Source organism: Alligator mississippiensis, chromosome 4, assembly GCF_030867095.1.
Source record: "Alligator mississippiensis isolate rAllMis1 chromosome 4, rAllMis1, whole genome shotgun sequence".
Lineage (NCBI taxonomy): Eukaryota > Metazoa > Chordata > Crocodylia > Alligatoridae > Alligator > Alligator mississippiensis.
The window spans coordinates 159192062-159210295 of record NC_081827.1 but is presented as its reverse complement, the minus strand read 5'-3'; the positions used below and the strand labels follow the sequence as shown (position 1 = coordinate 159210295).

General features: G+C 45.1%; 1 protein-coding gene across 17 annotated transcripts in view; it reads left to right on the top strand.

The window, feature by feature from the left end:
* Positions 1-18234, top strand: part of MAPT (microtubule associated protein tau) — a 112762-nt gene that overhangs the window by 52525 nt on the left and 42003 nt on the right. For 13 of the 17 annotated variants that reach the window (XM_059726866.1, XM_059726864.1, XM_059726861.1 and 10 more), the window contains exons 2-4: positions 2452-2541; positions 6346-6432; positions 14247-14333. In XM_059726866.1, coding sequence (XP_059582849.1) covers positions 2452-2541; positions 6346-6432; positions 14247-14333 — 264 coding nt within the window. The remainder of the gene's footprint in view (positions 1-2451; positions 2542-6345; positions 6433-14246; positions 14334-18234) is intronic. The other 4 variants (XM_059726870.1, XM_059726865.1, XM_059726860.1 and 1 more) reach the window with 2 other exon arrangements.

The following is an 18234-nucleotide window of genomic DNA, read 5'->3' as shown; positions in this document are numbered from 1 at the left end:
TAGCAGTTGGTAGCAGAAATTGAACTGGATAGTCATCTTCCACATGGAAAATAAATGTTGGGTAAAAAGATCTTAACAAATGACATTTGATATACCCTCCCTCAGTATTATAAATCTTATTACCAGCACATAACACCGTGTGATCTCATTTCCTTACTGCTGGTTTCAGCTCACTTCCTTGCGGCTGTGGTAAGCATGTGATTACAGCATTAGCTGGTTACTAGCAGCAGTGTCAGTGATTTAATTATGTTAGCTATTATGAAGTTGACTGACAGTGTTGTCCCTTTTGCTGTCATTACAAAATTATTAGCAGAAATATGGTCTCTGCTCTGCAGAACTGGATCATGTCAGCACCTGGGTACAATGGATCTGTTGTAAAACTTGTTTTCGTTTTGCAGTAACTTTTGACTGTGGAGTCTCTGCTTCTCAGAGAAGCACACAGCTTCCCTTCTCCCTCCTTACCCTATCCTCTCCCTCCCCACCCTATCCTTAAATATTTTAGAGGGGGAAGCCACTGGGATTGTGCAGATCTGTGGACCTTTCCTGAGAAGAAAGGGAAGATTTTTATATTGACTTATCTGAAAGTTTCTTTTCTTCTTACAGGAAGTTCCATAAATGCTTGGGAGTTCCTTCTTCCCAGGCCTACACAGACAGCACTACACAAAACTTGGGAGTGTTCATTATTATTATTGCTTTCATGTTGAGGAGCCCAAGCTGTAGATCAGGGCGCTGTGTGCTAGGTTCTGAACAGCTTAGAAATATATCCCTGCCCTGAAGAGCATCTAGTCTAATTACATTTCTTTTCCAAATACACTTGAGTCCTCTGTTGCCATCTTACATCACTTTTTTCTGAACTGTTTTTTTTTTAACACTTTTTTACTTTGTGCCAGCTGATTTTTTTTTTTTTTTTTTTTTTTTTTTTTTATAGAACAGCATGGCTTTTATTTAGGGCAGCCTGTGTCAGACGGGAACAGAGGACTCTGGTCCTTGCAACAATATTGTATCTTGGCAGCAAATGCTTCTTTGCTCTCTCTTTTGCATGTTAGTCTCATAATTCTTTCTTCACTGGATTTGTTCTGTTGAGTCTTCAATGTGCCTGGATTATTTAAGGCTTCTTATTTTAATTGGCAAATGTATGATTTATGTTGTGGCAGAAAAAAACAACATACTCCAAGCAAGGCTGAGCACCCTGTCCCTTCCTTAATGCCATTTTTGTTGCCAAACACTTATGTGCTGACTCAGGTCATCCAGTTCTGAGAAGGGTTCAAGAGCTCTGGGGTTTGGGATGTGGATTTCAGCCACAGGAGAGAATTACACCCCAAAACAAGTGATTTTAATGGTTTTTGTATCTTTAAAAACAATGAAATAAAAATACTGTATACTAACTATTTAATATCTAAGGATCTCAGTGTGCTTTTCAGACACTAATTAATTCATTCTTTAGCGGGCTGCAAGAAAAGTACTCCCCACACATAATTGTTTTGCTTTTTCTATAGGTCTATTTGTTTTTTATTTTAAAGAATTTACATACAAAAAAATCAGAGTCCCGCAGAATTTCAGTTTGTTAGACAAAGGCTTGTGAAAATTAATAGGCCAATAATATGATCCATGGAGGAGACCCTTTTCCTTGGAGGCTATTAAATTGTTAATTAACTTCAGTGTTGCAGTGGGTAAGGCCTTTGCTTTTTGTCCTTAGTTTATTGTACAAAATGAATAACCCAAGCTTAGCATTTTGACTTTTTTCTTCTGGTCTGAAACTGGTCAATTCTTCGCTTGGGTCACCTAAATCATATACTTATCTTCTGCTTCCATAAAATCATTTTCCTTCTTGGCCTATTTCTGCAAGTGAAGTTATTGTTTTCTAAACTTCTGTTGCTTTCTAACTGGCAACCGATTTGTTTTCTAGCCTACAGCTTAATACATTTGGATTTCTCTAAGAGTGGCTTCCAGATTCTCTTCTGAAATCTTGAAATGTGTCCTTTTTTTGGCTGCTATCCTGGTAAATGGAAAGGCTGTGGACAAAACTTGCTCCTAATAGGGGGCTTGGAGCTACTGACTTTACAATATTTTGACAAGAGTGTTTAATGAAACCATGTGGCCCTTAATAAGTAGTACTGTATATCCGTCAGTTTTCAGGACCACCTTTTTCAGTACATATCTTAAGCTGTCACCTGTCTCTAGTCACAACGACATGCTTTCAAGTCTCATTGGAAAAAGAGAATAAATGAATTCATCTTGTAGTAGCCCAAAAGGCAGCTTCTTATTGTTGGCCAGATGATTGCTTGGTAGGGAATATTTTATCCCCCCTCAAAATTGTTTTCTTGGGATTAAGGATGATAAACCAAAAATGTACCAGAGAGGACTAGTAGCCAGAAGGGTACCCACTGGAGTGCAGGTGAAGTTGCATTGCATTAGGTTTTGTCTAATGGTGTTAAACTTTTTCCCCCTTAGAGAACTTTGGCAACAAGATGGCTGAGCCACGTCAAGATTTCAGTATGATGGATGACCATTCATTGAGCCAAGATAAGCAGATCCCATCAGGTGAGCCTTATTGGGTAGGGGAAAGAATGGGAGATGGGAGAAGGACCTTCCCCCACAGACGGGTTACTTTGATCCAGAAGAATGAGGAAGGCACAACTGGGCAAGGATACTGCAGAGTGAATGGGTGAGGTTGCCAGTGGAGTTGGTCCCAGAGAGCGTACCTGTATCATTGAAATGCTAGTCCAAAAAAGGGACCCTCCTATGAACTATTTAGGTTATGTTATTTGCCAGTAAATCTGTTAGTCATAGTTGTCCGTGCAGATACTCTGTTGCTTAAAGCAAAGTGATGGCCTGCCTGCAGGAATTACTGGGTGGGGCATGGGGTCTTGAGTCCTCTCTGCTTTATATACTGAGGCTCACGCACACTGCTGAGTCATTTCAGCTACAGGAGACAGAGCTGGCTTTGTATGTTGTCCCCAGCAAAGATACTTTAATATAGGTAATGCTCTAAGAGGGAGGGAGAAGTTAAAAACAAGCTTCATTTCTGGTGCCAGCAGTTAGGGGACCTTTTCCTTTTTCCAATTTTGAGCATGTTTGTGGCAATAAGTCTTGCAGTTCCCGCCTGGTCACTGCTCTGGTCCCTTTTCAGAGTGTAACGTACTGTAAAAGGCTGCCTTGAAGCTCTTTTGCATTCAGAGATACATTTCCAAAGAAGAAAAGAAGCTGGAGTCTGTACTTTGCATGAGTGTGTGAAATTACAAAAGAATATAGTTGCTTGCAGGAAAAGAAAAAGCTGCTTAGAAATGTTAAAGGAGATGAAAAGAGACTTTTCCCAAGTCTTGTATATAAGGGCTTTGTTGATGATTGTGCCACTGTAGCCATTAGAAGAGGGGAGAAGCAGATTTAGGCTTCTTTTGCCTCCTTGCCACTCTCCAGAGAGACTACCAAGTGTCAGGTGAACACTGGAGATAAGGGTGGGAGAGGAAAGGTCTCAGCCTCGGTGGTATGCATGAGGGACATGCATTCGTGTCTTAGATGATAAAAAGTCATCGGCCAGCTGGGAGCGCCTTAAGGAAGAGGGATAGTGGGATGTTTCCCCAGAAGAGATGGGATCAGTCCTTGAAGTCCCTGAGCTGTAACAGAAATGCACCTGCCACATCCCTGTGTCACACACCATACCAGACACCCCTCCAGCCTTTAGATTGAAACTGCTGCATGTAGCACCTTGCTTTGCCCTTTTGATTTGAGCTGCTTTGGAGAGACGAGCATTTCACAGCAAGTCTTATTGAACTAAGAACATAATCCCCTGTGTGCCCAAGAGATCAGATAGTGTTTTCATTAGAGCTGTTTAAACTAACAGCTCTTTGTACATCATCTTGTGAAGTCTCAAAGAGAAGATTGCAAGGGGAAGCCCATGATGCGCTTTGCAGTATTTCCCTTACTGCTGTGTTTTATCTCAGGAACTGAAAGTGCTGAAAGAAAGCAGTGCAAAGCTTTGAATCATGTACGAGTGAAACACTGCTGGTGTTAGGGACCAGGCTTCTGGGTCACCTCTGACATGGGGATAGCTTCGTAAAAGGGTAGACTGTCAGAAGACCTCTATTTGGCTTACAGCCTTGTTGGCCTCTGTGCCTGCTGGTGATTGGCAAATACATCTGAGAGTGGAATAGGGCTAGCAGCATGCATGTCTATGCCATCATTGATCAGTGGATTTCAGAGGGCTGCACAGATATCGGGTAATGAATCCTCACCATCCACTGGGAGGCAGGGGTAAGTATTCTTTTCTCCTGGCAGGGGGAGACAGAGACGAAAGCACAGAAATATGAATGCAAGTCCAGCTCCCCTCAGTCATACAGGGAATTAGTTAGCAGAGGAGTAGGACTCTGTTAACCAGGAATTCCAGCCCCTGCTTTTTTTTAATTAATATATTTCATGTTCCAGGTCAAATCAGCCAAATCAGTTCCAAATCATAGCAGTTGAGCAGAACTCTGCTGCCACAGCTAGATCTGGGAAAAGTCCCAGATTGGTGCCACCCTGCCCACACTGCCTGGCCCAGCTTGGCCCTGAGCAGGAGCTGTAGGTGGAGGGTGAGCTGGGCTGGGCACTGCTTCTCTTGCCCGGGGCAGGGATCAACCAGGGTGGCATGGGGGGAGAGCACTGCTGTAAGCATGGGCTGTGTGTGTGCACACGTGCATGGTGCCCGGGCAAACTTGTATTTGGTTCACTTTGTCACCTTCCTAAACAGTGGCAGGTGGGCGGGCTGGGCTGGGCACTGTTCCCCTTGCCTGGGGCAGGGATTGGCTGGGGGGCAACATGCAGTGTCCCAGATTTCCTTAAAAATAATATGCTCACCCTATGTATGGTGGATCTCGAATTGTATCAGCTGGGACTGGATGAGGAACGGAGAGCCCCTGGCCTCCAAGCCCTCTGTTTGTCAGCCAGTGGGCTTTTTCTTTAGGTGAAAGCCTGATCTGCTATCCTGCCTTTCTTGCCCTCCTGCTTCTCCCCTAAAGCGTGATCCTTTTTAAATGGATCATTTCAGATGCCTTTCTCTGTCCTTTGCCTAACCACTCAGCCTCTGTCCTTTCCACCTCCCTTCTGTTGCTTGACCCTCACAAGACCTCCCTCAATCCCCTTCACTTGTTCTTTGGAAGTGTTGTTCATCACTTGCCGAGCAGCTGTGTGGTATGGTCACATTGCGGTAGCTCTGCTGAGGTGCATTTCTGTATACCCCAGTCAGCTGAATGGACTGTAAAGATATAATACTGCATTGCTGTAAAAGTGCTGTCCGAGGCTGCTGCCCATGGACTGCTCTCCTCCCTTGGCTAGAACAGTAGGGAAACTGAGCCAAATTCTCAGGGTGCTGGAAATGAATACAGTATGCTTGCTTGGCGGTAGATGGGTGGAAACTGCTCCACAAGGGCTCACTTTGCAGGACAGTTTAGCCCTGCATTTTCAAGACACATTTTCCTCCATATTTAATAGTCCAGCTCAGAGCCCTGGATAATTATGGGGGGAAGCCAGTCTGGCAAGACTGTTGACGCCAGTGGTAAAACAAGTGAGCGCTGGGACAGTTTTCTGTCCTCTGACAGATATAGATACAGGTGCAGGCTGTCAGGCAGATGAGTTCTTGAAGGGGTCCATGGCCTATTTCAAGGACTGTTCTTCCTTCCAAGCACCTTTTCAAGTCAGCAACCTCTGTCAGCATCATATTGCACACCTTGCACAAGGGACCCTGCTTGCATTCATTTCAGTCTTTCCCTACAAGTCATTCTCTCCACCGCTCTCATTTTATCTGCTCATGCTCCTTGCAGAGGGTGCTCTGGCATTCTGAAAGGTGTCTTCTTATAACCAAAGCCCAACATAATCCACGTGGAGAGCTTACTTCTTTCCCAGGGCTTGGCCTGGTTGCATTGATTAGAAATGCCAGTAATAAAAAACCCCCTATCAATGAATTTAGCAGTCTGCTCAGAGCCTGTCATGCACTGGAACTGTCAGAGCAAGCAGTAGTGACTCTCAGACTGTGGTGTCAGTCTGACATCTTTGCTGCCTGAGTCTCTAAAGAAAGATTCTCCCTCCCCTCCCAGCTTTATTCTTTTTTCTGGAGCCATGCTTTTGCTGCTTCTACATGTCCCATGCAGTAGATTTGTTGTTTTTAATATCTTTTGCTTGCCTTTTGTGGTGATACCACTAATTTTATAGCTGACAGTTTTTTAACATTTTGTGTACATCTTTCTTAATATACCCTATAGCTGCCAGCTATAGGCACCCTTCTTTTCTGATGCTGAAATGAAAATAGGTGGAGTTAAGTTATGTGACTGCCCATGATGGATGTGTTCTAAGTACTTAGTGTGTGTTTTCCAGGGTATCCCCTCCAGATACCAGTTGATGACGGATCGGATGAGCCGGTTTCTGAGACCTCTGATGCTAAGAGTACCCCAACTACGGAAGGTGGGAGCTCCTTGACTTACTGCTTTGGAACCATAATAAAAGATGCCAGACTGGTTTCAAACCACAGGTCCATCTAGCCCAGTCTCTTGCAGTGACACAGAGGGGATGCTAAGGGGAAGAGTGTTTTATATAGGGCCTGTCCAGATTGATCCTGTCCCCTGACCTTCTCCCCCTATAGCTTCCTAGGAAATCCTAATTTGGAGCTTGCATCCATACCTTATAGAGTTTAATATCTAGTGATGGACCTCTCCTGCATGATTGTCCAGTCTTCTTTTGAACCTGGTTAATTTTTCAGCCTCTAGCATCCTGTGACAGTGAGTTTAACAAATTCATTATGCACTGGGTAAAAAGAGCTTTTTTTTATTAGGTTTAAACCTGGTTCCCAAATACTTCAGTGTATGTTGCTTAGTTCTGGTCTTGTAACATGGTATATACTAAATCCCTGTTTACATTCTCCATACCGTTCATTATTTTATAGAAGTCTCTCTCCCTTGGTTTTCTTTAAGCTGAAAAATCCTAGCCTTTTTAGTCTCTTCTCATTTGAAAGCCTCCTTGTACCCAGAACATCCTTGTTGCCCTTCTCTAGTTTTGGTGCCCTTTCTGCGCATTGTTTAGAACATCCATGTTCTGAAGGGGTTCCTGCAGAGGCCTTGCCATCTCGTGTGCCTGTGCTGCTGGATAAGTGCTTTTCATTAATTAGATAATGGCACATGAGAATTGTCATTCAGATGCCCCTAGAGGATTGATTCCAGTTTCATCTACCCATTCAAGAATTTGTAAGCCAATGTGCCTAGTGGCACTGACTGAGTGAAGCCCATCTTGAAGGGGTCATTTCTTCTCTGCTGACTGTTATTTGCAATTTCCCCTTTAATTTTAATGAACATTAGGCAAACATTCAGGAGTCACTATTGAACAGCTCACAAAGCGACACAGAATCTAGCCTAGACACTCAGACTCCAGAAACTCATTAAGAAATGTCTGACCTTCCCAGTTTCCTCTCCCTGGTGGAAGACCCTGTATCCAACTGGGAAAAACTGAATTTGTATCAAGCCTATGCATATGAACAAACAGGGGGAGCAGTTTGCAAGCAGTTCACAGGTCAGTTTGCCTCTTTGAAGGGGAGCCTTTAAGCTTGGTGAGAGGAAGCAGGGAAAAAGGAACCTTTTGGGACCAAGGAGCAGTAAACAGGTCAGCTTACAGGCTAGGGAAGGTCTGTTTGGAAGAAGGGCAGCAAGAGAGAGGCAGCAGATTGAGAGACCCAGAGAAGTGGCTGGAGATCATTGCAATGCCAGAGCCACTGCCACTGCCTCTGCTTGTACCTGTGAGGGGTCTGTCCAGGCAGGACCGCTCACTGTCCAGGCTTCCACCCAGGTCCTGGTTTGGGGCTGCAGAGACTGCGGCTTGCAGGTTCCTTCTGGTGACGGCCAGGTTGGGGAGTACCTGCAGTGTGAGTGGTGCCTCCTGGTGGTGTCCCTCAGGGAGCAGGCTGAGGAGCTGCTAGAGGAGGTGGCGTGGCTGTGAAGCATCCTCCACCATGAGGACTTCATCAGTTCAATGCTGAAAGAGACCTCTAGGACTGTGGAGGAAGGACTGCCAAAGGATGCGCTAGAGAAAGGGAGAGGACATGGACTCCTAGGAAGGTGGAAGCTTGTATCCTCAGGCAGCAAGCAGAAATCTTAATTTCCACCTGCAGCAGTTTGCTTGGAGAACAGATATGGAGCCCTAGCAACAGAGGTGGAAGAGGATTTTCCATTGGTGGAGGAGGACAGGCAAGGTCTCACCAAGGTGGGAAGGATTGAGACCACTGTCACCAAGAAGAAGCAAAAGGTGCTGGTGGTTAGAGTCCCCCTTCCTTGGGGAATGAAGACATCCACCTGGCAGCCTGACCTGTTGTCTTGAGAGGTCTCCTGCTTGCCTGAAGCCTGGATCCAAGATGTCCTAGAGGGATTACCAAGACTCATCCAGCCCTCTGACTATCACCCCATGCTGCTCATCCACATGGCACCAGTGATACTGCCAGGGGATACCGTAAGCAGATCAAAAGGGAATACAGGAGCCTGTGTGCAAGGGTGAAGAGGACGGGGATACATGTGGTGTTCTCGATCCTTTTGGTTAAGGCGAAGGGCCTGGGCAGGAGCAGGTGCATCCTGCAGATCAATGTATAGCTGCACAGCTGGTGTTGCCAGCAGGGCTTTGGCTTCTTTGACCACAGGATGATGTTCCAGGAAGAAGGATTGCTAGGAAGAGAAGAGATCCACCTGACAAAGAGGGGGAAGAGCATCTTCACAGACTCTTTAACATAGTGAGGAAGGGTTTAAAATAAGTTTGCCAGGGGATGGAGACCAAAGATATGAGGTAAGTGGGGAAGTGGATGACCTGGACGAAGTGCAAGCAGGAGTCAGCAGTGGGAGGCATTCTCATTCTTCCTGAGAAAGTAAGGCGATCAGCTGGTTACTTCAGGTGTTTGTACATGAATGCACGGAGCCTGGGAAACAAGCAGGAAGAATTGGAAGTCCTTGCAGTCACAGAACAATGATGTGATTGGAGTAACAGAGACTTGGTGGGATGGCTTGCATGCCTGGAGCACTGTCATGGATGGGTACAAACTGTTCAGGAAGGACAGGCGGGGGAAAAGAGGAAGAGGAATTGAACTTTATGTAAAAGAGCTGTAGGATTGCTCAGAGCTCCAGTATGAAACTGGAGATAGGGCTGTTGAAAGTCTGTGGGTTAGGGTCAGAGGAGAGAGCAACAAGGGTGATGTCATGATGGGGGTCTGCTATAGACCACAAAACCAGGAGATTGTGGTGGATGAGGCTTTCTTAAAACAGCTAGCATAAGTTGCCTGATCACAGGCTCTGGTTCTCATGGGGGACTTCAGTCACCTTGACATCTGTTGGGAGACCAATACAGCAGTGCGCAGGCAATCCAGGAAGTTTTTGGAGAGTGTTGGGGACAACTTCCTGGTACAAGTGCTGGAGCGACCAACTAGGGGCCATGCTCTTCTTGATCTGCTGCTCTCAAACAGGGAAGACTTGATGGGGAATGTAGTAGTAGATGGCAACTTGGGCAGCAGTGACTATGAGACAATTGAGTTCAGGCTCCTGAAGAAAGGAAGGAAGGAGAGCAACTAAGTAAGGATCTTGGACTTCAGAAAAGCAGACTGACTCACTCGGGGAACTCATGGGCAGGATCCCCTGGGAAGCCAGTCTAAGGGGGAGAGTAGTCCATGAGTGCTGGCTGTACTTTAAAGAAACCTTACTGAGGGTGCAGGAACAAACTATCCCAATGTGCAGGAAGAGTAACAAGTGTGGCAGAAGACCAGTTTGGCTTAACAGGGAACTCTTCAGTGAACTAAATCACAAAAAGGAAGCTTGTAAGAAGTGGAAACTTGGACAAACAACTAGGGAGGATAAGAGCATTGCTCAGGCATGCAGGGATGAAGTCAGGAAGGCCAAAGTGCAACTGGAGTTGCAGCTAGCAAGAGACATGAAGGGTAACAAGAAGGGTTTATACAAGTATATCAGTAGCAAAGAGGATCAGGGAAAGTACAACCAGCTCTTCCTTTACTAAACTGGGGAGGCAACCTAGTGACACAGGATGAGGAAAAGGCTGAAGTACTTAATGCCATTTTCACCCCAGTCTTCACAGGCAAGGTCAGCTCCCAGACTACTGCATTTGGCAGTACAGTCTGGGGAGGAGGTGAGCAGACAGCAGTGTCAAAAGAACAGGTTAGGGACTATTTAGAAAAAAAATGGACATATACAAGTCCATGGGGCCAGACAGGATGCATCCAAAGATGCTGAGAGAGTTGGCTGATGTAATTGCAGAGCCTCTGGCCATCATCTTTGAAAACTCGTGGTGAACAGGAGAGGAGAATTGGAAAAGGGCAAATATAGTGCCCATCTTTGAGAAAGGGAAGGAGGAGGATCCAGGGAACTACAGACCAGTCAGCTTCACCTCAGTCCCTAGAAAAATCGTGGAGCAGGTCCTCAAGGAATCCATTTCTAAACATTTGGAGGAGAAGGTGATTAGGAACAGATAGCATGGATTCACCAAGGATAAGTCATGCCTGACCAACCTGATGGGCTTCCCTGATGAGATGACTGGCTCTGTGGACATGGGGAGACCAGTGGATGTGATACTTTGACTTTAGCAAGGCTTTTGATATGGTCTCCCACAACATTCTCGCAAACAAGCTATGGAGGTATGTATGGGTTGGATGAACAGACAGTAACGTGGATGGGAAACTGACTGGATCAGCAGGCTCAGAGGGTAGTAGTCAATGGCTCGGTGTCTAGTTAGCAGCTGCTATCAAGCAGAGTGCCCCAGGGGTCAGTCCTGGGGCCAGTGTTGTTCAATATTTTCATCAGTGACTTGGAAGATGGCATAGAGTGCACCCTCAGCAAGTTTGTAGATGACACCAAGCTGGGGGGAGTAGTAGATAAGACAAAACAAATTGGAGGATTGAACCAAAAGAAATCTCATGAGGTTCAATAAAGACAAGTGCAAAGTCCTGCAGATAGGACAGAACAATCCCATGCACCAGTACAGGCTGGGACTGACTGGCTAAGCAGCAGCTCTGCTGAAATGGACATAGGGGTTATAGTGGACAGTAAGATGAATATGAGAGCCAACAGTGTGACCTTGTTGTGAAGAAGGCTAATGACATACTGGGCTGCATTGGTAGGATTGTTGGCAGCAGCTCAAGGGAAATAATTATTCCTCTCTATTCAGCGCTAGTGACGCCACATCTGGAGTACTGTGTCCAGTTTTGGGCCTCCCACTACAGAAAGGATGTGGCCAAGTTCATGGGTGACTGGTGCCTACTGAGTCTGGCGGGGCACCCACAGAAGTTGACTGCGGGGATGGAGCTGGCGACCTCCCGCAGACACCACTGTCAGCAGCAGGGACAGCCCTGTTGGGAGGTGGGGCACATTGAACACCCACAGACAATGGCAGGGATAGCACTGTCAGGGAATCTAATTGAAGTGGCCGGCTATGCCCTCCCTACCAGTCGCCTATGGACAAGTTGGAGAGAGTTCAGCGGAGGGTCATGAAAATGGTGAGGGGGCTGGGGCACATGACTTCTGAGGACAGGCTGAGGGAACTGGGCTTATTTAGTCTAGAGAAGAGAAGACTTGAGACTAGCGGCCTTCAGCTACTTGAAGGGTGGTTCCAAAGAAGATGGAGCTAGACTGTGCTCAGTGGTGGCAGATGACAGAACAAGGAGCAATGATCTCAAGTTGCAGCAAGGGAAGTTCAGCTAGATATTAGGAAAAAACTTTCTTACTAGGAGGGTAGTAAAGCACTGGGACAGGTTACCCAGAGAGGTTGTGGAATCTCTAGCCTTGGAGGTTTTTTAAGACCTGGATAGACAAACCTTGACTGGGATGATCTCGTTGGGGACAGTCCTGCTTTGAGCAGGGGTTGCACTAGATGGCCTCCTGAGGTCCCTTCCATCCCTAATTTTCTATGATTTCTTTGCTTCCATTTCAGATAGATATTTACGCAGACAAGAACTGAACAAGGAGATGAACAATATTCCAAGCCATCTATCCTCTGTTGGACACTAAGTCCAGGTTATCTGTCAGGAATTTTCTCCCACTGCAAGCATCTGAGCAGTTTGAATACTAGACAGACTTGTCTTCCTGCCCAAGGTTGCACGTCTGAGTTGCTTTGTTACACACACAAATTTGGCCTGTGAAGACTGTGCTTCCAGCACACAGTGCTCGGTCTTACTCCAACCACATTCCACTTGGACCCAACTGAGAGCTAGCATGATGATCTTGGTTGTCTTCATGGGCTTTCTGCCCTTATGAAGAGGAGGGAAGCTGCTATCTGCTCCATAGCTTTATCTGTTTGATGGTAGAATGTCAGTGTATGTGCTGGGTTATTCCTTTCAATTTAGCATTTCTAAACAATCAGAGGAAGGGAACTGAAAGCTAGCCAGAGCTAACAGCAGTCCATAGTCCCCTGCAGACATATCAAGTGCAGCATTGGTAGTAGGGTGAGAGCTTACAAAGATTTTTAGCGAGTCAGCTTGAACAATAGAAATGAGCTTTACAGGGAGGTCACCTGGCAACATCACTGGACTGTGGAGATCAAGCTTTAAGTCCTGACTACTGATGACTTCCTCAAGTTCCTTCACCTCCCTTTTCCGTAGACTCCTTTCTGTCAAATGGGATGATGCACTTCAAAAGGTTTTGAGACCTTTGGATGAGAGGAGCTATAGAATGGTGCAAACTATTACTGATTAATGGTGGAAGTTCCCAGTGGTTTGTTCTCTGGAGACATTTTTGGACTAGACCTTGCCTCCAGGGGACCTGCTAGCTTGGGACAGATGAGCGCTATTCCAAGGTGCATTCTCCTGAAGGACAGAGGTTTGCAGTAGCTTACACAACCAAAACCTTCCTTTTGCCATCCTGAATACTGCTTTCTAGCCCAGGAAGAGCTGCAGTTTACTGATGGGTTTGCTCATGTGTCTGCATACTTGGCTGTACAACCTAATGCCTTTCAGGATGAGAGCGCTGCTTTTTTTAATGTGCAGAATAAGTAGAAAACATAACCTAACAGGTTGAGGTGAAACAACAAAGTTTTTGTTGACATGAATGAGAGTTGGATTATGTTGCTCCTGTGTGCATTGTGTTGAGGCCACATTTTTACAGATAACCTAAATAAGAAATGTTGAAGACTTTGTAAGTACATTTTAATTGATTGACGTTTTCATATCTCTCTGTCTGTAACACTTGGCTACCATAATAGCAAGTATTCACCTGTTGCAAACCTCAGAAGGAGAGCAAGCTAGTTGCTAGACCAGGGCTTGACAAGGTTTTTGGGCAGAGTGCCCAAAACACTGTGGCCTCAACTTGTAAGATGTTTATGTGCAAGGGGCAGATGGTGGGTGAGCCGCGAGAGGCCCAGTCCTTGTAGCAGCATAGCCATCGCCCCTTCCCTGCCATCCGCCCCTTGATGCATTTGCCAAACAAAATGCCTTTGCATGCCATGCTCTGGCACCTGTGCTGGGGGTTGCCTACCCCTATTCTAGACTTTATCTGAAAAGATGTTTCACTATGAATAGGGGGGTTGTACTTTTAAATTCAGATGTCTCATTACCTGTCAGAGTGCTATTCTCTTAGAAATGTGAGCTGGCACTGTGTTGTGATCAGGTTGTTCTTTCCAACCTCGGTGTTTCAAGACATTGGTCAGTTCAAAGCTCTTGCTGGTTCAGGACTGGATATTGTCTGTCTTGTGTATCAAGACTGTTGTTATGATGAGGAAATTATGTGTTAGTAGGGAAAGAAGACCGTCTGTCTTTTAGCTGTTTGAAAACTACTGAGAAGCTTGCAGGGTAAGAGAATCCAGGCAGAGATGAATTCTTGGGCGGTCTAATTGAAGTGGCCAGCTAATGATGCAGGAAGGTTTTAATAAAACATCCAACTAGGAGTTGGTGACATCAGCTAAGCACCAAGAATCACCTTTCTGCAGGCAGTGTTGCTTTGTTTGCATACCAGGTATTACTTATGTTCCTGTTCTGCTTATTTAAAAAAGTGAGCGTTTGCAGCAAAAGTTTTGTCAGGTAAGTCTCTCACACAGGAGGCAAGCAGCATGTACAGGCTTCCTGCTTGCATTTGGTCTTCCATGGCAAGTATCAATTTCATCCTGTTCACCTAATAAGAAGGAAGCCAAGTGATTGATCAACTCAGAGGATTCAGTTTCCTAGTAGTGTCGTGTTCTCCAGTGCTTTTTCTCAGTGCGTGGACATCCCAAAGATTCTTATCGCAGCCTGGCCGCATGAAAGCTGCACTGTTTTTCAGATGCTACAGCACCACTAGTGGAAGAAGGAGAACATGAGGATGGGACTGGAGCTCAGCACCATGTAGAGATTCCTGAAGGAACCACAGGTGAGACCGCAGGAGGAAAAGACTCTGGACAGAAAGTGTTTCAACGCATGGCTATGCAGTCTTTCTAGGTGCTTATACAGAAGGAAAACACATTGGAGTCAGAGCTCAATAGTAAATTTGCCAAGCCTTTTGTGGTTTTAGTGAGTGCATGAGTTCATCTGCTGTACTTTTTTCTACACACACTGCCAAAACAAAATCTGTACTGTGTGTCTACGTACATGTCCTTCCCATTGCTGAGAGCACCAGGGTCTTTAAGGAAGTTTGCAGCTTCTTATCCCCTCTCTCTCCCATACTGACAGCATCATCTTTCTTTTCTGTGCCTGGGGAAGGAGGGCACAAGCCATATAAGGCACTTTTGGGATCAGGCAAGCAGCCATCTAGAGCATCCACAGAACTTTTAGGTTTGTGGAACTTGTAATCCATATATTTTAAATTTTATCCAGCACTGACCCAGCTTGCTGTATAAGAGATGGTAGCAGTCACGCAGGACTTCACTGCTGATCTCCCAGGACCCATGTGTTGTACTGTGAGGAAAGTCCCTGTCTGCCTTGTGAATACCAGCTGAAAATTAGACCACTGGTGCTTGCAGAAGTTCCATGGATGATGGCATTGTTTTAAGCATAATATAGAGGCAATTGATTCACCACAGTGGGTGGTGGGGAAACAACTGCTCCAGCTCTGCTTTCATTTTCAGAGGCAGAAGTGTCAAAAGGAAGAGGTACTAGAGTACATTGATAAATTTAAAGACCATTAGTTTCCAGACCCAGGTGCTGTACTCCTGAGTTCTGAAAGAACCAAAGGATGAAGTGACTGAACTAACAAAAATATGCAGTTTCTCATTAAATTAGTGACTGTCTAACTGGAGATTGAACCTACTTTATTCTTTTAAAGAAGCAGTGGGTTTGTTCCTGGGAATTACTGGCGAGCAAGTCTTTCTTCAGTATCAGGTAAATTGATTAGAAATCAAGTTTTAGTTAAAAAAAAAAAAAAAAAAAAAAAAAAAAAAAAAAAAGACATGACTGCAAGACCCAAACCAGCATAGCTTAAGTAAAAGGAAAACATGCCTTTAATCAGCTAGCAGGTCTTTGAGCATCAGTATAACAACCCATTTTCATTGGACTGTCACAAAGCTGTTTTGAAAAATTTCTCACTGGTGCTCAGATGTGGGGTCAGAAAACTTGGCGTAGAGGTTAAAAAAAAGTGGTGGTTAATTTTTCTATATGGCAAAAATGAGGTATCCCAAAGTTTTATGTTAGGACTGAAGTATAATACAATATAGGATCATGAAAGGGAGTAAATAAAACTTGCAAAAGGCTTAAAGTTTTATACAAGCATGTTTAAGGCAAAGAAGACTAATTAGGTGAATGAATGTGTGACAGCAAAGGGAGTTCACTGTTGGCAAATACAAGATCATGTACACAGAAAGACTTGCTTTAAGCTGTTCATTTATATTGCTAGGTTCTGAACTAACTGGCTGTTCAGGGAGCAAGTAAACAGAGCTAGGAAAAAGGCCAGTGCTCAGTTTGCAGCAGCGAGGCAAAAAGCAAACAAGATGGTCTTTGAGTACTTGTCCACGATTATCCTGCTCGAGGTGTAAATGCACCCCTGCATGTGAAATCTGATTCTTTTGGCCAGCTGTGTTTTGGGGCCCCTACCTGAGCCCTGTTCGACCTCCTGCCCTGCTTCCCTGAGTACTCAACCTTATCTCTTTCACTTACCCCAGTTTTACCAGTTAGCACATAAGACTTCTGTTTTATATAGCCTGTTGACAGAAATTACTTTAAAACATAATGTTATAAATTTGTAAGAACTGTTTTCCCCTTTCTCCCCAGTTCTGAGGCCATGTATCCCAGTTTGAATCCAGTACTTGGAGTGAGTTGGCAGTGCCCTGGTTACTAAAAGGTCCCATGCCTCAGTTTAGAGGTTGCAGTTACTTAGAGGTCAGTTGTTCCTGCTGCTTGAGGTAGAAAAAATCACCACTTTTTTACCAATTAAGAGGAGGTTGAAGGGTAGTCATACTTCTGAATTGAATGTGTTTATGCCTGCAATGCTGACCTGCATCCTGGTTCTACCCTTTAACAACAACACACTGCCATCTGAATTCAATCATCAACCAGCCTTTTCATACCGACAACAAATTACATTGGTATCGTCTGCACCAGATCAAAAAATGAGACCCTCTTCTTTTGGCTCATGCTGTTGTCTCTCGTATTATCTTCCATGGTGCAGCCCCCTTCAGGACAGGTGACCTTAGTTCCATCTACACACCGCTCAAGACACTTAGCTATCACAGAATCTAGCTTTCTCAACACTTGGCACAATTTCCACTGTCTACAAAACCTATATCTGTGCTGGAGCATAGTTTACCAGTAATAAACATTTTTACTGCATCATTCTTTTGTTAGCACTGATAATCATGATCATCTGGATGCTGTCTACCTCCCTCAACTCCTGTGGGAACTGCCCATCCTTTGATTTGAAGTTTCACTCCTTGATGTCATCAGGGTATAGCAGAAGCCCATCTCTTGGGTTGTTACTCGCTCCTATGGGTCAGCTCATGAGTGGGAGCTAGAGAAAGTGACTTTGGGCCTTCTTTCTCACTGTAGGAGTTATGGAAGAGGGAAGGTCCACTGAGATCATTCCACTGTGGCCTGACTTCCCATATTTTGTGAGATACAGATTTGGCCTTGTTGGTTGTCTTGAAGTCCGCAAGCTTTGTCCTTTGGACCCCATTCTTTCTGACACCCAGGAGTAGTTTGCTTCCTATAGTTGGGTTTCCTAGGATATCACAAGCCTCTCCATGGAGTAGCCATCATGAACCAGGGTGGGATATACAGCGCAATCGTGGTGATGGTGCAATGTACTCGCCCTCGTATACCTATTAACTGCTTTGTCCTTGCCAGGTGAAGCAGTTCATTTTTCAGTTCTGTTTGGAGTCGATGATTTTGAACCTTTTGCATCCTTAGAGCACCCCTTATATGCTGTCTGTAAAAAATCACAAACTATTTCACATATTACACCTGCTAATGAGGGCAGGTTATATCCTGTAGCTGACCGAGAATATATGGCAAACCCCAGCTTCTTGTGCAGCCACTACTTTAAATTAAAAAAATAAAACAAGTGCAAAGTGCCTTTATTAAGTCATTTCAGAAGCATTTGGGAATTCTTATACCCAGCCCATTTTAAGTTCTTTAGTAGCTGCAGGTTTTCAAGAATATAAAATGTGACTGCCATTGGCTCATACCTGAGAGATCTGAAAATGTGAGTCTGTTTGGTAAAGAGGTGGTTTTTTTCTGCGTTTTCAAGACAAGCTTTGTTAGTGAACTAAAACTCCCATTCAGAGGCTTTCTTTTAATATGTGGACATACTTCTTGTGGACTTAAATGCCGAACCATTTATACCAATGGTCACCTGCCAACAAAGCCTCTCAAGGGACTGGTCTTTGTGTCCTGATAGACAACACTGCTGGGATGTACTCACAGACCACACCACTGCTGTGTGCTGCATTAGCAGGCAACCTGAAGTGGAGCATCCATTCTGTCAGACAGCTGCTCATCTTCAGAATCAGTGCACATGACACAAGGTAAATCTGTTAGCCCTATACCAGGGGTCGGAAACTCGTGGCATGCATACTAGAGCGTGGCATGTGAAGGCATTTTGCTTGTCACATGTGTCTCGGAGTAGATGGTGGGAGAGCTGTGAGAAGCCTGATCCTTGTTGGGGCAGTGTAGCCCTGGTCTCTTCCTCACCATATGCCCTAAGGTGTATCTGCACCTGCCACTGGCAATGAGCTGGGCCAGGGCTCCATGGACCCTGGTGCAGCTGCTTGCAGCCTCCTAGTTGCCTGCCACAGTTGGCCTGGGCTCTGGGTAGGCCCCTGCCACCCACCACAGAGCGCAGA